The 23,301-nt window shown below is 43.3% G+C and overlaps 4 protein-coding genes across 5 annotated transcripts; 3 read left to right on the top strand and 1 right to left on the bottom strand.

Annotated features, from left to right (window-relative positions):
• The first annotated feature begins 655 nt into the window (after positions 1-655).
• Positions 656-5,038, top strand: LOC127762827 (nucleotide-sugar uncharacterized transporter 2-like). Its single transcript, XM_052287333.1, has 7 exons — positions 656-1,028; positions 2,106-2,257; positions 2,375-2,583; positions 2,685-2,778; positions 3,037-3,203; positions 3,277-3,447; positions 4,590-5,038. The coding sequence occupies exons 1-7, from the start codon at positions 893-895 to the stop codon at positions 4,849-4,851; spliced, it is 1,191 nt and encodes a 396-aa protein (XP_052143293.1). The 5' UTR covers positions 656-892; the 3' UTR covers positions 4,852-5,038.
• Positions 5,039-5,431: 393 nt separating this feature from the next.
• On the top strand, positions 5,432-10,662 carry LOC127762826 (26S rRNA (cytosine-C(5))-methyltransferase NOP2B-like). The gene is made up of 17 exons (XM_052287331.1): positions 5,432-5,835; positions 6,019-6,182; positions 6,279-6,342; positions 6,759-6,892; positions 7,046-7,129; positions 7,257-7,331; positions 7,411-7,482; positions 7,569-7,642; positions 7,894-7,946; positions 8,067-8,176; positions 8,503-8,571; positions 8,654-8,728; positions 9,235-9,327; positions 9,398-9,477; positions 9,557-9,656; positions 9,833-10,272; positions 10,365-10,662. The coding sequence occupies exons 1-17, from the start codon at positions 5,472-5,474 to the stop codon at positions 10,399-10,401; spliced, it is 2,088 nt and encodes a 695-aa protein (XP_052143291.1). The 5' UTR covers positions 5,432-5,471; the 3' UTR covers positions 10,402-10,662.
• Positions 10,663-12,250: 1,588 nt separating this feature from the next.
• On the bottom strand, positions 12,251-13,544 carry LOC127764477 (vegetative cell wall protein gp1-like). The gene is made up of 3 exons (XM_052289362.1): positions 12,748-13,544; positions 12,538-12,622; positions 12,251-12,432 (listed from the first exon to the last, which is right to left on the bottom strand). The coding sequence occupies exons 1-2, from the start codon at positions 13,508-13,510 to the stop codon at positions 12,546-12,548; spliced, it is 840 nt and encodes a 279-aa protein (XP_052145322.1). The 5' UTR covers positions 13,511-13,544; the 3' UTR covers positions 12,251-12,432; positions 12,538-12,545.
• Positions 13,545-19,506: 5,962 nt separating this feature from the next.
• Positions 19,507-22,835, top strand: LOC127762021 (protein kinase G11A-like). 2 transcript variants are annotated; one of them, XM_052286368.1, is made up of 4 exons: positions 19,507-19,684; positions 19,861-19,960; positions 20,576-21,562; positions 21,782-22,835. In XM_052286368.1, the coding sequence occupies exons 3-4, from the start codon at positions 20,673-20,675 to the stop codon at positions 22,656-22,658; spliced, it is 1,767 nt and encodes a 588-aa protein (XP_052142328.1). In that variant the 5' UTR covers positions 19,507-19,684; positions 19,861-19,960; positions 20,576-20,672; the 3' UTR covers positions 22,659-22,835. The 2 variants fall into 2 exon arrangements, with proteins under 2 accessions (XP_052142328.1, XP_052142327.1); XM_052286367.1 differs by lacking the exon at positions 19,861-19,960 and having other exon boundaries at positions 19,508-19,684.
• The last annotated feature ends 466 nt before the right edge of the window (positions 22,836-23,301 follow it).

Below are 23,301 nucleotides of genomic sequence, written 5' to 3' on the forward strand. Positions count from 1 at the left end.
CCGTCCGCACCGGGTGGCGCGCCGTGTGCCGCTGTTTCCTCCCGAGTTTGATACGAAGCAACCGACTCGTGTAAGCTACTCCACCATGTTAGTTATTATTATGGCGATATGCATGGTGGGTGGCTATCTCGATGAATTTTACATAGCTGACCTACTTGTTAGTACTAACGACTTCGCTAGAACCGCAACTTTGAATGAGCTTAGCTGTAATCTTATCTGAAGGCAATGCAAACTAGTGCTATGTTGAGTTGTTGAAAATTCGGAGGCTACGGGGATACGGCTAAAGCGGAGTACTCGCACTCACACTCACACTCACCATCGACTGCGTGCAATTTATCTCGTCGCCACCGCCACCGTGCGTGGTCCACCTATTTTGATCTCCCTTTTTGCTAAACAGACGATCAGCTCTTGGTTCCCAAACAATCTCACAACCCTGGAACAAACCATGCACCGAAACGTCGCTTAAATCCAGCGAGAAAACCAACCAACCACTTCTTTTTTCGTGAACGCACAAAAAAAATTACACGTCAATATATTAGTAGAAGAAAACCGGCCAACCACACCACCTCGCGTGCCGGCGTGCCGCCACTACCACTCGCGTCGTGTCGCGTTCGCGCTCGTGGCCGCGTAGCGGAGTACGCTGCTGCGCACGCATTGATTTCATCCCACCATCTCGTGGTACGTACACGTCCGTCTCCGTCCCCATGGCGCGCGGCTAAAACGAGCTCTCGACCCCCGAAATAGCCCGGCACAAACACGCACCACCCGCCCGCGCGCCTACGCCTACCGCGCAGGAGGCAGGGCGAGCGAGCGGCCTCCCTCCCTCGCTGCTGCCGCGCGAGCGCGCCGACGCTGCTCGATCTTGGTTTTCGCCTGTCCGGGGGCGGGCGAGATGATGAAGCTGCGTTGGTGGCGGGTGGACGCGTCGGAGGTCGCGGCCGTGACGGCGATGGGCGTGTGGGAGGCCGTCCTCGCCGGCGGCGGCAGGAGGTTCCTCAAGAGGAAGGACAGCGACGCCGGCGAGACTGGTTCGTATTCGTATCGTATCGTACCGTCGATCGCCCGATCAATTTCATTTCTCACCAAACTCTTGCGCGTTTGTTGGGTTCTTCGTGGAAATCCCACCTTTTGCGCGGTTTTAGCGTTCGTGCGGTTTGGTTCGTCGGTCTTTTTCTCCGCATTTCAAGAGACGAGATCTTTTAGGCCAGTTTGGTGCATTTTTTGGTGAAATGCGGTGTAAAAACTTCTCCTTTTCTTTTGCACTTGCAGTTACTCTGCTCCTAGTTGCTCTTGCTCTTGCTCTTGCTTTTGTGCGTGTGTGAAGATTTTGGTGCTGGAAATAGCACGAAAGATGCTCCCTTTCGTGGTTGGTTACCATTCCATTCGAACGGCGAGGTTGTTGATCGACATGTTCATGTCATCATCGCATCGAACTTGCTTGCGTGCACTAGACCACGAGTGATGTCTTCTTTGGTTTTCATGGGAAAAAATCGTCTCCTGCATGGCAAATATTCTGTGAGCAAATTTAGGAAAGGAACCGAAGCAGCTGAGCATTTTCTTCTTGTTCTTCAGCGATTCACGACACACTCACTCACTCCTGCTAGAGCCCATTTTGCATCTCCTGGTGTTGGCCCCTTGTGTTGCTGCTTCTCGGTGTTGCTGCTGCGCCCGTGCCCCCCCTGAAATCAGTGGTCGTCCTGCTCTGTCGCTCTCGCCTACATGATGAAATGGTTGAATGATTCCCTGCAACGAAGGACATGCAGGTGACAGTGTTGGCATGTGAGCTTCTGAACGTTGCTTGGCACCTGTCGCACGCAGCGAATGGAAACACGATCACCACAGTGGTGTTATTAGGATTAAGGAACAGCTGGGTTCTTGTTTGTTTCAGTTACAGTAGGAATTTGGCGTAAGGTCTCTGACTGACCCACTCAAGCTGGGATATGACTGAACATATAGTATATCATACGAACTCGTGATAAATTATTATGATCCATTCTTTAACCTAATCCAAGGAAATTAAGTGCTGCAGTTCCCTGCATCAATGGTTAATCATGAAAAAGTGACCATTTTTCGATCGCTTCCTGACTGACTTTTGAACAAAGCAGGTCGTGCGTTGGAGGAGTTGCGGAGTTCATTGTACAATGAAATGCATAGCTCAGAAGGGGCCAAGCGACAGCAGCAGCGGTTCTGTGGACCAAGTGTTGCACTGACATTTAATTTTGCTGTTGCTGTTGGTATCATCATGGCAAACAAAATGGTAGTAATATTTTTTTTAAAAAAAAAGTGTACAGTTTTTTGTATACTCGTGCAAATTTTTTTTTTTGGTCTACAAGGAAACATGATTGTTCACACACAGGATCTACTGTCTTTGTAGGTGATGGGGAGTGTTGGGTTTAAGTTCCCAATTGCACTATCGCTAATTCATTACGCGGTTGCATTTGTTCTAATGGCCATCCTTAAGACGATGTCCTTGTTGCCAGTTGCTCCTCCTTCTAAATCCACACCTTTCTCTTCTTTATTTGCTTTGGGTGCTGTAATGTCTCTCTCCACTGGGCTTGCTAATGTGAGCTTAAAACATAATAGGTAAACAAGATTCTATTTGACAGCGAACTGCACTTGCATTTTATGTTCTGTCATATTGACTTTATATGCTTTATGTGTTCTCAGAATTTTCCGCTGTTCAGTGTAGGTTTTTATCAAATGGCTAAGATTGCTGTAACTCCAACAATTGTTGTGGCTGAATTTATGATTTTCCAGAAAAGGGTTTCCTCTCAAAAGGTAGGCTTTGACGAAATGTGCCTCTTACGCTATTCTGTACTACTGCTATCACATGGTATCACAGTAATTTCAACTCTGCACTCATTAAGCACAAAAACAGGCAAGAAAAATATTAAAATCTAGAAGAAAAAAAAATTAGTGTGCATGCTTTCTTCTCCCTCTACCAGACTGCACTCACGATATCTGTGTGCATGTTTTTGCTTGTGGGAGTGCTAACCTGTTGTTTTTTCTTGTCCAAATCTGTCTCCAACATTGCAGGTTATCACACTGGCAATTGTGTCATTTGGAGTGGCCGTAGCCACTGTTACTGATCTAGAGTTCAATTTCTTTGGTGCTGTTGTAGCATTGGCTTGGATTGTTCCTAGTGCAGTAAACAAAATTCTATGGTCAAATTTGCAACAGAGTGGAAATTGGACTGCCCTTGCGTAAGCTCTGAATTTACTTCCAATCTCTTGTTACATGTTTTACCTCACTAAGTAATAAGGATTGTTTAACCAGATTGATGTGGAAGACAACTCCGGTCACGATATTTTTCTTATTGGCACTGATGCCTTTGTTGGATCCCCCGGGCTTGCTGCTGTTTGACTGGAACTTCAGGAACAGCTTAGCTATTATCATTTCTGCTTTGTTTGGCTTCCTACTCCAATGGTCTGGCGCTTTGGCACTTGGGTGAGATATAATACATCATTTTACGTAATTGTGCTGGCTTCAATCATTCAAAATGGCTCTTTTTTTCCCAGGATTTGTGGTCAACCCTGCTTTCTTATCTTTCTTTTTTTTTTCTTTGTATCTTGCAATGAGTGTGATATCTGAAATAAATAATTTCCCATGGACCATATGACATTCCTAGTGGCGTGCAGAGTCCGATAAACGATAGAGTTACATCTTACTACGGGTGTGTTTAGTTCACACCAAAATTAAAAGTTTGGTTGAAATTAGAACGATGTGATGGAAAAGTTGAAAGTTTATGTGTGTAGGAAAGTTTTATTATATTGGAAAAGTTGAAAGTTTGAAGAAAAAGTTTAGAACTAAACAAGGCCTACATAGGATTGCAATTGATGTAACCTAGCTTCTAGTTTTGGCATCTTGTTGGGGGAGAGGATCATGAAAATGACGTGAATAAGATAGATGACCTGCACGTTTGATTTCTTCAGTCACACTTCAACTGAAATTTAAAGCTTCCATTAATTATAAGTAGCTGATAATTCCACATTCAAGGTCTCTCAGGTTGTTATGATGCTCAAATGTACTCTCTCTGGTTTTTAATGTTTGATGCTATTGACTTTTAAACACATGTTTGATATTTTTTCTTGTTCAAAAGAAATATAGAATTATCATTTATTTTGTTGTTATTTGTTACCTCATAACTATGCCTTTTTTTATATATGTATAGTTTTTTAAAATAAGACAAGTGGTAAAGGTATGTTTAAATGCCAACAATGTCAGCCATTAAAAACTGAAGGGAGAAACGTCCTGTGGTTTTCCGGCTAGCTTCACAAGGTGGTGGGCTAGACGACCTGGGTTCGAAGCCTCACCCCTCCTAATTATTTGATATTAGGTCCTTCCCTAATACTCGTGTTTTTCATTAAAAACTGAATGAGTAACATTTTCAGCTTGTTGGAGACAGAGATTAGCACACCACATCATGTCAACTATCAAGAAGTCCTATTTATCATGTACCATACTATTGGTTCCTGAAAACAGTTTGGCCATGCATCACTTTTCAGTCATGGCTGCAACAATCACTCCATTTCTGCAATAAAATGCAGCTTGGAGATCACTTCTAACTAACTTGCTCTTGATCGTTGCAGCGCAACATCAGCTCTGTCACACGTTGTGCTGGGGCAATTCAAGACCATAGTCATAATGCTCTCAGGTTACCTGATCTTCAGCTCGGATCCTGGAATCACCAGCATCTGCGGAGCCATCGTCGCTCTCGGTGGCATGTCCGTCTACACCTATCTGGGTCTGAAAGAGTCGACGACAACCGGGAAGAAACCGCCTTTAGCACAGAAGCCCAAAGCTGCTGGGGATGGTGAGAAGCCTGGTTTGGAGCATGAGGATTCTGTATGAGCTGAGGAGGATTATTCATCCTGGTTGGTCGATTGTACTATAAGCATACTTAGGTGATTCTCCAAGAGTTGTACGCCATTGCTGAGTCCATTGTACATAGAAACACTTCATGATTTTACCCTTCTACAGTTCTTAAAAAGTTCAAAAACATTGCCTCACAATTGTCTCTTCGTTTCTTTTTTCTTGCTGATAAGTTCCACAGTTAATGTCACGTCAGATGAAAAACATGTCAGCATGTCACATAGGATAGGAACCACATAGGAGGAAACCACGCTCTAAACCATCCGGGAAGGTAAATTGATCCGGTTTTAATAATTGACGGAGCATCTATACCCGGTTTTGTAGTTCATGAACATGAATTGGACTCGGCCTGCAGATTGAGGGAGAATATATGAACCTTTTGCCATATTGTTTTTCTAAGTTGAAACGGGGGACGCGTGCGAAACTGGCCCATTATTTCTTTGGATCAATATACTCAAGTTTTGGGCCGGCCTGGCCCATCTAGCAAGCGAGGTAGTTATAGCTCTCTCGCCGAGGGCCCGAGGCCCAGCATTAAAACGAGCGGCTCTTTCCCCTCTCCGCCCTCTCTCTCTCTCTCTCTCTCTCTCTCCCCCTCTCCCATGGCGAAGAAGGGCGCGCCGCGCAGGCAGCCGCCGCCGCCGCCGCCTCGGCAACTGGCCGCGGGGAAGAAGGGGAAGGCCTCCCCGAAGGCGGCGAAGAGGGCGGCGCCCAAGAAGCAGAGGCTGCTCGAGTCGTCCTCCGACGACTCCGAGCTGGAGCAGCAGCAGGGGCAGCTTCAGGAGGTGGAGTCCGGGTCAGACCTCGACGTCCCCTCTGATTCCGGCGCCGAGGAGCTCTCCGACTCGGACGACGCCTCCTTTGAGGGAGGAGACAGCGGCGACGACGAGGAGGAGGAAGACGATGAGGATGGCGACGACGACCCCCTCGCTGACGACTTCCTCGCCGGCAGTGACGACGAAAGTGGTAATGCACGGATTACTATTGAATCGAATTAGCTTTAACAGCGTGCTTTTCAGCCTTTTCCCCATTAAGTCATTCGATTGTAGCATTCACGCGAGCTAGTATTGTAATAATCGATAATGGGAATGCAATGCTGTATTGTACATCTAGGGGAATATCTATTGATGATTGTATTGTGTTTTGTAGACGGAGGAGACGACTCTGGTGTGGACTCAGATGAGTCTGATGACTTAGAGGCGAAGTCGCGAGCGATTGATGAAGAGAAAGAGAAGGCAGAAGAAGAGGCTGAGGAGGAGCTCAAGCTCAATATTAGATCAGAATCTGATGAGTTCCGATTGCCCACAAAGGAGGTTGATTTTTCCACCTTCTTTTATGTCTTCAGTTTTACGTGCCGCTGAAGGTCCGCAAGTGATGTGCACATATATCATAGTTTGTATGCTCTGCAGGAGTTGGAGGAAGAGGCACTTCGACCACCAAACCTGCCGAATCTTAAAAGGAGGATATCAGAAAGTGTGTTCATATATATATTTTGCATTACCAAGTTTATGAATTTTTTAGATGAATCAGAGAAAACTCAATTGAGATTTGGCATAATATTAGTGAGCTAACAAGATGTAGCTGTTCTCTTGTGTAAACTCCAAGGCACTTCGACCACCAAACCTGCCGAATCTTAAAAGGAGGATATCAGAAAGTGTGTTCATATATATATTTTGCATTATCAAGTTTATGAATTTTTTAGATGAATCAGAGAAAACTCAATTGAGATTTGGCATAATATTAGTGAGCTAACAAGATGTAGCTGTTCTCTTGTGTAAACTCCAAGGGCAAATTTAAGCTTTATAACTATGGTCATTTTGCATTGTGATAGAAGCATTGAATATTTCCCTTTCTGACTTTTCTTTGTGCCCATTGGTCTTCCCCTCTAGTTGTCCGGGTACTCTCAAACTTTAGTAAGCTGAGGCAAAAAGATGTGCCGCGAAAGGATTATGTCAATCAGCTGAAGACAGATATAATGTCATACTATGGATACAATGATTTTCTCGTTGAAGCATTTATTGAGGTGAGCTTGGTGCCGTTTGTTTCTTTCCATTGAGCTGTGCGTTTCCCCAACTGCATCAGGTTATAATTAGAAATTATTGTCTGACATGCTTATTAAAATATGACCATGGTTTACCTGCTATGAGTTAACAGTATACATATTTTTACTGCGCAGATGTTCCCAGCTGTGGAGCTTGTTGAACTACTGGAATCTTTTGAGAAAAGACCGCCTGAATGCTTACGAACAAATACATTGAAGGTAACTATTTCAGATCTCCTGATATGTATGTATGTGGTGCCATGGAATACATGATTCTTTATATGTGCTTCAGTCTTTTCTTTGCGTTCTTCATCGTCCTTACCTGCTTTGTTCATGATGTTGGCAGACCCGGAGAAGGGATCTTGCTGCTGCTCTTATACCAAGAGGATTTAATCTGGATCCGATAGGGAAGTGGTCAAAGGTATGCTTTGTTCGATCTTCTCCTTTACTCAAGTAATATATCCAAAATCCCAAAGCAACTCTCCTGGTATAAATGGCAGGTAGGCCTTGTTGTATACGACTCCACCATTTCAGCTGGTGCCACTGTTGAATATATGGCTGGGCATTACATGGTACCTTCTTCTCCGATATCATTGTGTGTAGATTATTTCATTTGCTCTCCTTCCACTAATGTTGGTATTAAAAAATGTGACTACAGAAACAAGGTGCAAGTTCTTTCTTACCTGTGATGGCTCTTGCTCCTCAGGAGAAAGAGCGAATTGTTGATATGGCGTAAGATGTTTTCCTTTGTCTCATACACTTTTGGCAATTGTTCACTATCATGACTTCTAAGTTATTATGTGATCCTTTTTTTTCAATGAACATGTAATTGTAATATGCCATGTATGTAATCTAGTCATGCTGTCTTGATATACCACTTTGCTTCTGAATTTGATGATACATTCAACTGAATTAATTATCTTGAATTCATGGAATTCATGTCCTCGTCTCTGATCAGGAACTCATTCTTTTCTTGTTTCCAGGGCTGCCCCAGGTGGCAAGACTACATATATTGGAGCTCTTATGAAGAATACTGGTCAGTATGCTGTGCCTGTTTTTAAATACATTTTGTTCCTCCATTGGAGTAATTTTGTTTTGTGTGGTTTCTTGCCAATTGAAATGCAAATATACTGTTTTATTCATTTGTCATGCACAGGAATAATTTATGCAAATGAGTTCAATGAGAAAAGGCTGCATGGACTTTTGGGCAACATACATCGCATGGGTGTTACCAATACCATAGTTTGTAATTATGATGGTAAAGAGGTGAGCAAACAGTACAAATATTGTTAACGTGCTATCTGATAGCCAAAACATAATCAACTAATTTTATGCATTAAGAAAGAATCTTGATTTGTGGTATTTGTCAAGTACTTAGTATAATGTAACTACAGTATATTGTTTTGTACAAAACGATAACAGAATGAAAACACATTATAAGTATTGTTACATAATCTCTGACCAATAATTTTTGGTCCATTTTAATCATGGAGAAGATAAATGTCAAGTCCTAATAATTTTTGGTTGCTTGAATTGGGTGCAGCATTTTCTCATTGAAAACCTATTTTGTGATAACATTCTGTTTATTTCAGCTACCTAAAGTTCTTGGGATGAATTCGGTTGACAGAGTTCTTTTGGATGCACCCTGCACAGGCACAGGGGTAAGCATCATATAGTTCGTATAAGCTCCTACTCCTGTCATATTTTCTCATTTATTTAAACAGATGCTTACTTTTTCTGCAGACCATTTGGAAGGATCCACAAATTAAAACGTCGAAGGGCATTGAGGACATCAGAGACTGTGCTTTTGTACAAAAGGTGCATTTCTTGTATTTCTAGGTCTTGTTTAAATTGAACCAACTTACCATTTGGCATATTCCCACCTAACAATTCTAAATGCAATTCTTCTTATGTTATCGAGGAAAAGAACTTACATTCCACTCACATTATTCCAATTTTGATTCTTAACCAAGTCACTTGCTTAAAACATTATTGGTTCGTCCTCGTGTTGAGTTTGTTTTTTGGGGGTCATTTCTAAGCAATTTATATTGTGCAGTTGTGCTGATTCTTACATGGAAATAACATATAACCCCAGAATTGCTATGTTCTGTTTGCTCATTTTTATGGATTATGTTTACTTAATCTGTATTTGCTAAGCTATGTGATTGTGTTCAATCATAATTTGGTCTTTTAAGCTACACAATTTTTGTTTGGTCAGTTTTTTCTAAATCGAGCTGTTATTCTATACTGGTTGAGTACCTCAATCACCTTGAAATTGGTATGTATACCACTATTTACTGTCTAACTGATGAGTTGTTTTACAGCAATTGCTATTAGCTGCTATTGATTTGGTTGATGCCAACTCCAAAACTGGCGGTTACATTGTTTACTCAACATGTTCATTGATGATTCCAGAGGTAAGTTCATTGGCCTTGCCAGTTCAATGATAGTCAACTTAGTTTCTTGAACCTCTCTCCATTCTTGCAGAATGAAGCGGTTGTTGACTATGCCCTTAAAAAGAGAAACGTAAAGCTTGTACCTTGTGGATTAGATTTTGGGCGTCCAGGGTACTGTAAATCTCTCTCCCATGACCTGTTATGAAGAATTTCTACATTTTTATCTTATTACTATCCGTTTATCCTACAGATTCATCCGGTTCCGAGAGCATCGATTCCATACTTCTTTAGATAAAACAAGGAGATTTTATCCCCACGTAAACAACATGGATGGTTTTTTTGTTGCGAAGGTAACACCAATGCTAAACTTCATGGTGAAATATCTAATCTATTAAATAGGTTGTTTGATCAGGTGCTTATTTCATTATTAGGATGTGCTGAATGTATTGAACTCTATTATGAAAAGTTTAATTTTCTTTGCTTAGTTTGGACATACCATCTGATTAGGGTACTTCCTTTGACGCAGCTTAAAAAATTGAGCAATACGATCCCAGTGGCATCTGAGTCATCTAATGTGCCTGAAGAAGCAATTGAGAAGGCTGATCCTAGCAGTGACGATCCTCAAAAACAGCCCATTCAGTCAAAAAAACATAAAGATGTGAAGACGACGAATGAAGAGACAAGCATCCTTGATGGGGTGACTAAGGACAAAAGGCAGACACATGAGACACTCAAGAACCACAAGAAGGGTGAGAAGAAACGCAATGGCCCTGAGAGTACTAAAATAAAGGGAGACCAGAAAGAAACACACAACGAACAAGAAGAGCCTACAAGTGAAAAAAAGCAGCCTGTGTCTGCTAAAATAAAAAAATCTGTTCCCAAGAGAATATCAGGTAACAAAGGAAAGAAGCTGGATACGGGCAAAGGAGAGAAGAGGAAAAGAAACTGGATGGTGAGGCGAGACTGGTGAGATAGTACAATGATGTTGTGCCTTTTCATGCCTTGGAATTGTTGTTTTCGTTGCTTTATTCTGATTTGGTGTAATGATCTTCTAACAGGGAAGCTTATAAGAAGTCGAGGAGTAAACAAGTATGAAAGGCACGGATGAAGGAGCTCTAGCCGTTGACAAATTGCAGTTAAATTTGAAAACCCACATACGGGGAAGATGTTAGAAGGAGCGAGAATACACAATTTTGGCGTTGGTTCAAGTTCGAGGCGAAGGAAAATTTTTGTTGTACTTAAGTCTAGTGAAGTGATCGTCTGTAGTTTTACCCTTTCTTTTCCGTCTTGGTTTAATGTACCAATACTAGGCACTTCTCGGACATGAGTTATGGGAGTATGTGATTGACTTCGTCATGTTGCCTGGTTAGTACTATGCTGGCCGATGGAACAGTATGATGTTCTGCTTGCTAAGGGCGACGTGTGGTTGTGCTCAGGGTTAGGGGCGGAAATCGTGCTGGCTCCGCTTTTTATTGAGCTTTCTTTGAAATTAATTTACCTTCATATTTAAATATAAGCTATTCCTCTGAAAAATATATAATCCTGTGGTCTTTGTGTGTAACTCTGATATTGTTTTTCTATTAAAATACAACGATAATATCTAACATAATTATACTAATTGTATGAAAGTATTTAGAAAGAAAAATCTACCCAAATCGTTCAAAATCGAATAATTTTTATCTTATAAGAAACCAAGCCAGTTAAACGACTAATTAAACGAGTGGGTTTATCGCTGCTTCACATAGTTATATTCCTTATGTGGTGGATGCAACTATGGCTGAAGCAGCAGCTTTAAGAGATGGATTATTATTGGCACAACAAATCGGTCGTAGTCGTGTGGAATTCCAATCGGATTGCATGGAAGTCGTCACAACAATGCAAGAGGGAGGTTTTTCTGCCACGGCAGCAGTTGTCATTGTATTAGAGATAGTAATGTCGTGGCTCATGAGCTAGCTAGGCAAGCTTTGATAGGCAAAAATTCTTTTGTTTGGATAGATGATCCCCCTGATTTCATTCGGCAACTTCTTCTTAACGATGTAACTATTTTCTCGAATGAATAAAGCTAGCTGTGAGAATTTTAAAAAAAAAACGAGTCCAAGCAGATTAGCGTTCGAATACTCGAATTGATAGGTTCATGACGTTGCGGGGGTTCAGGAAAATGAACTCCGACCAGGGATGGATCCAGAAAAGGCTCAGGGCCTGTTTAGATCCCACTCTAAAATCTTTCACTCTATCACATCGAACGTTTGAACATATGTATAAAGTATTAAATATAGGCTAAAAAATAACTAATTGCATAGATTGCGACTAATTTGCAAGACGAATCTTTTAAGCCTAATTGCTTCATGATTTTACAATGTGGTGCTACAGTAAACATTTGCTAATGACGAATTAATTAGGTTTAATAAATATGTAATTAGTTTTTTTTATTAGTGTCAAACACCCCATGCGACACCCTATATAATACTCCCTCCATATACTTTTGATAATCATATTTCTAATTCTAAAAAAAATATTTTTATAGGTATATTTCAATCCAACAATCTATCCTCTTGAAAGATTGACTACATGGACATCGAGAAATGTAAATATTAATGAATCGCTTATTTATGAGGAATGACTAGTAACATGTTTAAATGGATAATAAGTAGAATTACTAATCCTTGGTCTGTGTGGCAATATGTAATATGACTATCAAAAGTAGATGGAGGAAGTACCCGATATGACACGCTAAAACTTTACACCCCTCATCTAAACACCTCCTCTGTTCGATGCCCAGCTATAGCCCAATTATTTATTTATTTATTTATTTATTTATTGTGGAGAGAAATATTCAATTTTGATGGATCATTGCAGTAATAGCCATGAAACCAAGCATTAAACATGGGATCTTTAGCGGAAGATAACATTAACACGAAAATACCAAAGAACAACCTCACACAAAACCACTATTTATTATTCCATTTACGAGAACTTACATGACTGTAACTCAGTAACACTTTGATAACTAATCACATCCTTAACCTGCTACTTAGGGCAATATATTCATCCTAATAAAGTAACTCCTGATACTAACTAAGACGACCGTGGCTGTGGTGAAGCATCAGATATACCAAGGCGACACACCTGCCAAAACACAAAAATAAAAAAGGTGTTAGATCCGGATCACTTTTTTTTTTTTAAAAAAAAACAGATTGTTCAAAATTCAGAGAATTCCAAACATGAATTTACCTGAAGATCTATGGCGACACGGAGGGGCTAGCAGGCGCTGGAGCGGCAGGAGACCTCGGAGGCACCAATGGCGGCACCGATGGAGCTGTCAAACACAACAACAACAGATTAGATTAATCCCTTCATCAAACAGACAATGCGCATTAAAAATAAATAAACATGATTTGTGCTAGGGTTTAATGAGGTGTAATTAATTGAATTTTAACTTACAGGAGCACATGAACAGCGTCTGCAGTGGTGGCATGGCGCCGCAGGTGATCGGGAGGAGCATCATCTTCATCGGGTCGACGGGCGTGGGGAGGAAGCTGTTGAGATCGCCGTTCATGCCGTGGCAGAGGCAGATGGGCGCGGTGCTCACGAGCGACCTGAAGCCGTCGCAGCAGGTGGCCGGCGGCGTCGGCACGGCGGTGTTCGTCAGGTAGTCCGCGCACGGCATCACGGACATCAGCGGCGTCATGCACTCCTTTGGCTGCGGCTGCGCCGGCGAGCTAGGTTGCGGGAGCGGGAACGGCAGAGGGAACGGGAGACCCGACCCGGACGACGGAGGAGCGCCAGCGGCCGGCGAGCCATGCGCCGGGAGCGGGAGCGGGGACGGCATTGGGAACGGGAAACCCGACGACCCAGACGACGGCGGAGCGCCAGCGGCCGGCGAGCCAGGCGCAGGGAGCGGGAGCGGGAACGGCAACGGGAACGGGAAGCCGCCGGACCCAGCCGACGGCGGAGCGCCGCCGGCGCCGGCCGGCGAGCCAGGGATCGGGAACATCAGGAACGGGAACAGCGGGAACGGCAAGCCGGGTAGTAATCCCGGCAATGTCGTCGGCGGTTGCTGCGCTCCTCCGCTCACCGCCGTTTTCTCCACGGCAATGGCCGGCTCGAACCCTTGGACCCTCGCTTCCGCGGCCGGCGCCAGCGTCGCCGCCACGACGGCGAAGGCGAAGAAGAGGGCGGCGGCGAGCTTGGACGACGGCGCCATCTCTCTCGTCGGGATCGGTGGCTTTGGGTGGAGGTGGAGAGGTGGCTGATTTGCTGTGAAGAGCTACGTGGGATCGCTCGCAATATATAGTGCCTTTTCAGTTGGAGATTTGGGGTTTGAAACTTTGAATATTCATGTAATGACATTGGACTCTGGATTAATTTTCGTACGTAATTAAGCAGGTAAACATATATCCAGCGAACTCACGAGTTCAAAATATGTTTGATGCTTTTGTAAAAAAAATAAAATCTCTGCTCTCGTTTGCCTGTAGGGCTGTAAGAGATGATACAGCGTACTTGCACTTGCAAATTGCAATGCGGATATAATCTCAGGTACGTGAAATTCTTCACATTTTTCAGATAAAAGTAGCCAGATTTTAAATGTTTCCCGTTGTTTTTCATCCCTAAGAGGAGAAGACTACCATTGTTACGTTACATGCATGGTGAAGTTGGAGCTAATACTTCTGTTTGTAATAATGAGAATTCAGGACTTTGCACTGAAGAATTAACTAGTCCAACTAGTATGAGGTTCTGGCTCTGATTTTGCTCTTCCTCGAAGAGATAATACAGCCCCTAAAAAGTTCTGAATTTTCTGACGATATTGAGAGCATAGAACTCTTCAGTTTTCAGAGAAATCGCAGAGTCTAGTTAGTGGAGTATGACGTTTTGTCTCTGATTTCGCTTGCGTCAAAGAGATAACATAACTCGTAATAGAAATTCTGAATCTCTGATGATATTGAGAACATATAACTCTTCATTTTCAGATAAAGTAGAGAGTATTATCAATTTCTTAATTCCATAAGGTAGAAGTACGCCATTGTTGCGACACATACATGATAGTCGAGAGTTATGTAGGACTACTAATCAGAGCTATGCTGAAGACATGACACTCTGCAGTCCTGAATAAATTCAAATTGCGTCTTGTCATAATATCCAGTTTCTTACTCCCTCCGTCCCAAAATAAGCGCAGCCGTGGAAATCCGTGTTCAACGTTTAACCATCCGTCTTATTTGAAAATTTTATGAAAAAATTAAAATAAGTTAGTCACACGTAAAATACTATTTATGTTTTATCATCTAATAACAATAAAAATATTAATCGTAAAAAAATTTCAAATAAAATGAATGGTCAAACGTGAGACATGAACAGTGCAAAACTGCACTTATTTGGGGACGAAGTTAGTAGATGGGGTCTTTGATTCTTACTAGTAATTTCTATTTTCTGGATCACAAATTCAAAACGACTAGATACGGGCCATTATTGGGCCGTCCCTGCGTAACAGGCCTAAGCTGAGCCCAATTCCACGGCCTTTTCGGGAGTTTCTTGATAGAACGGGCAGGAAGGGTCGGAGTTTTCTTCTCCGAACCCCTCCCTCTACACGCACACCTCGCCGGAGCAGCACAGCCGCCGCATCCTTGCCATTCCCTGCTTCGGTCCAACACCATGGCACTCACGGACGACAGAGAAAAGCTATCTAGAGCGTCAACTTGGCAAAGTTCTAGGGCGAAGTAGAAAAATGCCTCTGATCTTGTTAGGGAAGATATTTTGTTCTTTTCGAAAAGAGGGTGCTGCCGTAGAATTTCATGGTCCCATTGTTTTATGCAGCTAGCACAGAGTTATGGTTTCGAGAATTGCACTCAATAATTCAGATGTGGCTAATGTTAGTTATTTCAGCACTGTCTTGGTTACATTGACAATGTGATCTGACTGACTACATGTTTTTAGCGGATACACAGTTAAAAACGTTAGCTTTGGAAGGCCATCAGAGACCCCAGGAGGGTCGGAATTCGGATCTCCGACCCGTATTTTCCTTCTCCGCTGCCATGGCAGTCCTTGCTTGCTCTCCCTTTACAGCTTTCTTTCCTCATAGTGGACTCCGGACTCCATGCCACCGCCATCGCTGCCGCCTGCCGCACGCACCAATATGCATGTGTGCTGATGTGTGCAAGGAGACCGTGATAATTGTCGGCTCATCTGATCCGTATACTCCGAATCGAACGGCCAACGGGGTTCGGAGTTTTAATCCCCGAACCCCCTCGGGCTTAGCACGATTGAAGAAAGTGTGTGATTGGTTAAAAAGAGAAAGTAGGTGAAAAATAAGGGTTGTGATTGGTTGAGAGTAGGAGGTAGAGAAATAGCTTTATTTTAGGATAAGGTGTTGTACCAGAAATACCTACATTTTATAATGGAGGAAGTAGTAGACAGACCAGGCCACATCCTCCTCTTCTTTCGGTCTTTCATACCTGCGTCAGAAAACCGAACAGTTGGCCCTGAAAGTTCAGTTAGGCCCAGGAGGTAGTCCGCGAATTCTCTTCAGATTTCAGCGCCGGCGCCCGGCGGGCGTGGCGTGCACGACGAGGAGCGGCCGCGTCCATGTCTCAGCCTCGTCGACACCGCATGGGTCGGCGGCTCGGCGCCGCCGCGCGAGCGCCACGGCACGGCACGGCACGAGTCCGTAACACGACGCGATCCGCGCGCGGCCGTCCGCTGCCGTCCGCGTTTTGCAGATGGAGAGGGACGTGTACGTCCGATCCACGCGCGCGCGCTAGCTTAATTTCAACAGGTCGGCGCGCGCCGCGCAACGGATCGACGCCGCGTCCCCGTCCGTCTCTCCCTTGCCATCTCCTGCTGCAGCACGCCTGCACCGCCCGCACGCCATCGTCGTCTCCGCGAAGGCGATTATCGTTGGAAACCGGGAACAGCGCAATGGTGTGTTTGTTTTGTTGTCTATCGTCTCTCGTGGAGTCGTGGTCGTGCTATGCAGAAGGAGCATCTTTCTCCCACGCATATGACGCATCATTGTTCTTGGGTAAACACTGATGTGTGTGTTTATTCTCTTGAACAGTCTCTCCAAGGACAATTATTGCCGGCTTCTTTATCACTACGCTATGCATGTTTGAATGTGACGTTTAATTAAGTTTTTTTTTTCTCTTCAGCGTTACACTTTCATGTATTCCCTCACATGGATGATGGATGTATAGCAAATCTCTCTCACTGGCGCTGCAGAAACTTTGGACTTGACAAGAAGACAGTGACAGGTCTCCGTTCCAAAGGATGCTTCCTTGACAGTGCACTATACTGATCAACCATGTGCCCTGCACATGCCTCCTCTCAACGGGGCAAGGCAGGAGCAGCTTATTCAATGGGGGAGCAACTGTTGATTGAGTAATTGCAGGGGTTGAAATGTTGCGTTGTGAGGTTATGGATTCTTAAGATGCCATCAAGAACAGTACTGTACCTAGCTAATTAAGCGGCTGCATGCCTGCATCCATGTGCCAACGCACACGTACTGCGTGTGCTCCCTAGATAAAACTCTGGACTTAGTAGTTTGATCATAACTTGTTAGGTGTTATATACTTAATTATATGAACTTCAGGTCTAGTTAGCCTCGTCTTGGGGTTCGTAATCGGTATAATGAAATTTTGTTATAATTCAACAAATATCATCAACAAGCCTCACGGTTCAAAAAATATCATTAACAAATCCAACTTCATGGAAATGCTATCATACAAACGCATTTGTCCTCAAAATACTATCACCGTTAGGTCTCTATTAGTAGATCTTCGTTAAGTACTATAAAAAGACCATTTTACCCGTACGAATTGTTGAAAACTCATCAAAACATTTGCTCTTCGAGTCAACTAACAACAGTTTAGTGCAAATAACGACCTAGAAATTAGTCTAAGCTTATAGAAAGAGCAAAATTTTTAATCATCTTTTAGCAATTCGTAGGGGTAAAATGATCTTTTTATAGCACTCAACAAATGATTGCTAACGGAAACCTAACAGCGATGGTATTTATGGGATAAAGACATTTGTACAATGACATTAATTTCTAAGAAGTTAAATTTGTCGATGATATTTCTTTGGATTGGCGTTCGCAAAAAAATGTATTTCTTTGGATTGGAAAGCTTGTCGATGGCATTTTTCTGGATTTTCCCTAATAAGTAATAATATTGTCTCCGGTATTAACCCCGAACGTCATAGCAGAAATTCCAAAAAGACTATTAAGAGGTCAGAAATCGGAATCAAACTCTGCTTGTGAGCTTGTAAATTAGCCAAGGAATAATTAAGGTGCTCCGTCGTCAGGTCATGCAATTGTGCAACGGCTGGTGGAGAGAGGAGGTAATTAACTACGTTAATACTGTAGCTGACAATTGGCCTATCGCCCTACGGTGATTAAAATTTATATGGCGTCAATAATCTCGCCTTGACCTTGATCGACGGGTTCCTGTTATCCTGTACTCCATGCTATGCTAATAGCTTGGCCAATTGTGCACATCGTACACCCGTTGGGTGCCGTTTTGGATAATTAACTAGCTGCACAGTGGCACACATGCATATGCTAATGGTCTATTTAACCACAACGTCCATAGCCGCTCGACCTTGTACTATCTGTTTGTCCCTGTCTCTGTCTCTCCTTTCGTTACTTTCTTGCAAACAATGGACATTCATATGATATATACTCTTAGAAAAAGCTTTTTTTTCATCAACGTGCAAGTGTAGTACTCCTATGTAAACTAACAACTAACACGCATGCATGCATGATTGGCTAAGCTGGGGACATTGAGCTTGAAGCCTTGGAGAAGATGAAAGGAGAGGGAGGACAGGGAGGCAGATGGGCACACTTCATGGCGTCCCATGACCCTTTACCGTGCAAAATGTACGACGGCGACCGGCGCTAGCTGAGCTGAGCTGCGGCTGCAATGGCATGGCGTGACCACGACGTCGAACCGGCCGCCCGGCCCAGCACAGCGCGGCAGTAGCAGCAACCACACCTAAAAAATTTTGCTTGATTGATGTGGCTGCACCTGCAAAAGCATGCAGGAGGCAGCTTCCGGCCGAAATTTAGAGCAGGTACATTAGCCAGCTATAAATATATTTTAATGAGATAAAAGATGAGAGAAAAAAGCAGTCGGCTATAGGCTTTAGCCAGCTGCAGCACGGACTTTAAGACGCAATATGTGCATGACAGGTGGGACCATATATTAATAGTATAATAAGTAACTATTATATGAATTAACTATTAGATCGGATATAGATAAATTGTAGCTGGTATTAACCGGGTTGGAGCTGCCGTTCACCGGGCGGTTTTTTACTTGCCGCCCGGACTTCGAAGCAGATCGATCGATCATGAGCTGGTGATTGGCACAAGTACTAGTTCTTTTTTTTTCCTCTTCATTTTTTTTGGCGCTGATTCCGTCTCTAGAGTCTACTCCTAGAGGCAAGAAAAAGTTCTGTTGGGAGTTGCAGTAAAAATGAAGTGACTCCATCTATAAAAATAAAATAAAAAAATGAAGTGACTTGAGAAAGGAGGCCGGAATGCATTTTGTCATGTCTTATTGATTATTTGGCTTTAATTTGAAGCCTTAGAAAAACAAATGAGGCAAAGAAAAATAATGTCAGGATAGGACTTAAAAATCATGATTTTAAGAAAACAAAACGATAAAAAAAGGTCTAGCAGAATTTAGATTTTGGTTACGGCTTACAATTTTTTTTTCTATCCTAGCCCAGGGTGGGAATTTGTTGGAATGTTTTTTTTTCTTAATTAATGCTGATAACAATAATTCCTAGCCCAAGGAATTTATTCATGTGAAAATAATGTACAATTAGGCCCTGGGCTGTTTCAGGAACGTGTTGAAAATAATGTACAGTTCCAGATGTTTCAACTTTCAAGTTAGATTCAAATTCCTAGCCCAAGGAATATCTAATCTAACGTGGCTACGTAGAAATTGACATCGTCAAGCTCCAAAAATGGTAAACTTGGTGATTCTGGTCGGCTAATAATTGAGACAGAGAGCAACAACATCAACAAGGCATTCTTTTGTTTTTCTTAAAAAGAAAAATCATATTCAGGGACCCAAAACTATAGACAAGATCATTGCATTTGGGATTAACAAAAGCAATAGAAAAATAAAATCAGGGAAGGTGATGAGGAGGCCAACCTTTAATACAGTCGAGCCACCAGTTTCCTGCCCTCCTCCTCGCATCCATTTCTGCAGCACATTGCTGAACCCCACCACGAACAGCTCAAGTACACAGCCACGAGAACTCGTGGAAAAACCAGGCTAAATCCAACGCCTCTCCTGAGTAGAAAACCGCTACCGCTCGGCATCTTCCTTCTTGTTTGATTCGTGAGCAGTTGGGTTCAGCCTTCCGGGCTCAGTTCAGTCTGGTGAGATTTCTCTTCTCCTGCCTTTTTCTCTTCTTCTGGTGCCCAATTCGGTTCTTCAGAGAATCCTCTGCTTTGGCCCTGTAGATCTGCCTTGGCTTGATCGTAGTAAACCTTTTCCTCTCTGTTTTTATCTTTCTTGCAAAGAATGTAAGATTTCAGTCTGCTGCATTTTGCAGAGAGACGAGAAAAGGGCTTTCCTTTTGGCGTGTTCTTGATTCTTGCTTTCCTCACCTTTCTGCGCTCACAAATGACATGTTGACATTTTACTGGAACGAGGTAGGCCGATTGATATGTGCTACCACTTTGTTTATGCAACCTCTCGGAAGGAATACATCAACAGGCACAGCTTTTGCTCAACTAGAGTGATGCTGTTTAATTTAGAAGAAAGAAAAGGCTCCATTTGCCATTTCTCTCTTTTTTTTGGTGGCCCCTTTCATGTGCTCTCATCTGATCAAACACTTGTTTATTGTGAAAGGGAACGCTAGATCTGTAGTGTGTTGCATGATTATTGGCCTTAGTGGAGGGTTAGGCAGGATAGATGGTTTTAATGCCATAGGAAGGAGCTCTCCATGGCTTTAGCTTTCGTAGTTAAGCAGACAAATTCCTGTGTGTGGCACACAATAGTGTTAAGTGTCCATTTGAGGGGAGGTTGATGGAGAAGGGTGTGGACTGTGGAGGCCATTTCTTGATGTTTATTTTTCTTGACTGAAACCAAACCATTGATTGACTTGCCTACTTTTAAATATCTTAATCAGGTAATTAGTTTGTTGTTGGCCACTACATCTCTTTTGTTTGTTTGGTGAATCTTTACCTCCTAGTCCAATCATGGAATGATAGTTGGTTTCATGAATGCACCTTTGAATTTATCAGATATTTTTTTCTCCTTTGCAGATGTGAATGGAAGTTTCATCACTATTCCAAGGTTGCTATTTTGATTAACTATAGCTTGTGGCAGTATTTGGCCATCTTGCCTGATAAATAACCAGTCATGGCGACAACGGCTTCAAAGACAATTCCTCAAACCCTCCCAGAAATCCCAACCACCCCAGAACCACAGCAGTATACTAAGACTGCTCCAGACATCCCCAAATCAAACAATTCTCGTTCTTCAGTACCTAAATTGCTACAAGAATCAGACCGCGGCAAGTTGAATCATAAATTGGAGCCAAAGGAACAAAAGCCAAACCACCACCTGAAAGAGTCTGTTGATGTTTCATCGGCCAAGTGTCCGACAGAAGTGAGCGAAGAAATGGTTTCAGAAGGTATTGCAAGTCAAGAAAAGAAGGTTGTGGAGTATGAGAGTGTGAATGGGAGCTCCACCTCATTTCACACATGCGAAGGGAGTGGTCCAGGAAAAGCAAGTGGAAGTGCTAGGATGACGGATCGATCCGAGACCGGTGAAAGGGGTAGTAGTAGCAGATGCAGGCCAAGCACAAGCAGTGATATCAGTGATGAGAGTTCGTGTAGCAGCATGAGCAGCACCACGAAGCCTCATAAGTCAAATGATTCACGGTGGGAGGCGATCCAGACGATCAGGGTGAGAGATGGGATCATTGGGTTGAGCCATTTCAGGCTGTTGAAGAAGCTAGGCTGTGGTGATATTGGCAGTGTATATCTCTCTGAATTGAGCGGGACGAAAAGCTATTTCGCGATGAAGGTTATGGATAAGGCTTCATTAGCAAGCCGCAAGAAGTTGCTTCGAGCTCAAACTGAGAAAGAAATTCTGCAATGCCTGGATCACCCCTTTCTTCCTACATTGTACACTCACTTCGAGACTGACAAGTTCTCATGCCTGGTGATGGAGTTCTGCCCAGGAGGAGACCTGCATACCCTTAGGCAGAGGCAGCCGGGCAAATATTTTCCAGAGCAAGCTGTCAAGTATGTCTTTTCACCATTTCTTTCAAAAATCTGTTTATCTCCATTTTACCTTCTGCATGTACTTCACCACCTAACAGAAATGGTGATTTTCTTAAAACTTGTTCATGTGAAATCAGTAGTGACAAATGGCAAGTCTAGCTTACTATAATTTATGACCTTTTGCCTTCTACTGTCTTAGGAGCCTTACTAATAAAATGCTGCATTGCTGTCATATTACAGATTCTATGTAGCAGAAATCCTCTTGGCATTAGAGTACCTGCACATGCTCGGCATCATATACCGTGATCTCAAGCCAGAAAACGTCCTCGTTCGGGAGGATGGGCACATCATGCTATCTGACTTTGACCTCTCACTCCGTTGCGCGGTGAGTCCAACACTAATAAAATCATCCAACCCGGACGCTGAAGCACTCAGGAAGAACAGCCAAGGTTACTGTGTCCAGCCAGCATGCGTCGAGCCATCCTGCGTGATTCAGCCATCATGTGCAGCCCCTACAACCTGCTTTGGCCCTCGATTCTTCTCCAAATCCAAGAAAGATCGCAAACCGAAGCCTGAAATTGCGACCCAGATCAGCCCTTGGCCGGAGCTCATAGCGGAGCCCAGCGATGCTCGTTCAATGTCATTTGTTGGAACACATGAGTACTTGGCCCCAGAGATCATCAAAGGCGAGGGCCATGGTAGCGCTGTCGATTGGTGGACCTTCGGGATATTCTTGTATGAACTTCTGTTTGGAAAGACACCATTCAAGGGCTCTGGCAACAGGGCAACACTGTTCAATGTCATTGGTCAGCCATTGCGCTTCCCGGAGTACCCAATTGTCAGCTTCTCAGCAAGAGATTTGATAAGAGGTCTACTTGTGAAGGAGCCCCAGCATCGGTTAGCTTACAAACGCGGCGCCACAGAGATAAAGCAGCATCCGTTCTTCGAAGGCGTAAACTGGGCGTTGATCCGATGTGCAAGCCCACCGGAGGTACCAAAGCCTGTCGAGATTGAGAGGCCACCAAAGTTGCCCCCATCCACATCTGGAACTACTGATGTGTCCAGTGGTGCGCCTCAGAAGGGTTCTGATGGCTACTTAGAGTTTGATTTTTTCTGATGAACATATGGATTTCGATATATATCGATTGTGCGATGAGATGTAGTTTTCTTTAGGTGTAGTGTTTCTGGCAGATGATAAGTGTTGTAGACTGTCCACTGCAACCTGTTTCTGTTATTTCCTGCATAATCTATATTCTTTTACAGCTTGTGTTTCCACAAGTTCTGATTCTGTTAATCTTTCTGGCCAAGCAGTATGCCAAAGTTGCATGTGATCCATTATTATCCCAGTTCAGTCCAATTCAGGGGGTTCATGATGCCATGTGATTGCTAACCAGGCCAGTGGCCATTCTACTGTAACTATTTGATGCCTTGATGGCCACATGCCAGAATTACAACGGCTTGCACTATATGTAACCAAAACATTTAAGCTGAGGATCACACTTCAACACAAATGGAAAGTTAAATCGTGGGCACACCATATCTCTGAATGTTTGCCACCATCATTTAAGAATGGCTGGCAGTTCAGCACATGTATCTGCGACTGCAATATCTGCAGCAGCAATTGCTTGCCGCCTCCATTTCTTCTTACACACATCCTAGCTTGGACGGACCACAGATACCAATCGATCACGTATCCATTTCACTATTTCAGCAAACGATGTACTGCATTGGGCATGTGCTCTCTCATCTCTACCTGTGCA

This window comes from Oryza glaberrima, chromosome 2, assembly GCF_000147395.1.
Source record: "Oryza glaberrima chromosome 2, OglaRS2, whole genome shotgun sequence".
In the NCBI taxonomy this organism is placed as follows: Eukaryota; Viridiplantae; Streptophyta; class Magnoliopsida; order Poales; family Poaceae; genus Oryza; species Oryza glaberrima.

Bases quoted from the DNA above. Each gene is read 5' to 3' on its own strand.
- LOC127762827 (XM_052287333.1), top strand. From the start codon at position 893: ATGATGAAGCTGCGTTGGTGGCGGGTGGACGCGTCGGAGGTCGCGGCC. The intron at 2,584-2,684 runs GTAAACAAGATT...TCCGCTGTTCAG, and splicing joins GTGAGCTTAAAACATAATAG to TGTAGGTTTTTATCAAATGG. The intron at 3,448-4,589 runs GTGAGATATAAT...TGATCGTTGCAG, and splicing joins TCTGGCGCTTTGGCACTTGG to CGCAACATCAGCTCTGTCAC.
- LOC127762826 (XM_052287331.1), top strand. From the start codon at position 5,472: ATGGCGAAGAAGGGCGCGCCGCGCAGGCAGCCGCCGCCGCCGCCGCCT. The intron at 6,343-6,758 runs GTGTGTTCATAT...CTTCCCCTCTAG, and splicing joins TAAAAGGAGGATATCAGAAA to TTGTCCGGGTACTCTCAAAC. The intron at 7,947-8,066 runs GTCAGTATGCTG...TGTCATGCACAG, and splicing joins AGCTCTTATGAAGAATACTG to GAATAATTTATGCAAATGAG.
- LOC127764477 (XM_052289362.1), bottom strand. From the start codon at position 13,510: ATGGCGCCGTCGTCCAAGCTCGCCGCCGCCCTCTTCTTCGCCTTCGCC. The intron at 12,623-12,747 runs GTAAGTTAAAAT...TGTGTTTGACAG, and splicing joins GACGCTGTTCATGTGCTCCT to CTCCATCGGTGCCGCCATTG.
- LOC127762021 (XM_052286368.1), top strand. From the start codon at position 20,673: ATGGCGACAACGGCTTCAAAGACAATTCCTCAAACCCTCCCAGAAATC. The intron at 21,563-21,781 runs GTATGTCTTTTC...GTCATATTACAG, and splicing joins TTTCCAGAGCAAGCTGTCAA to ATTCTATGTAGCAGAAATCC.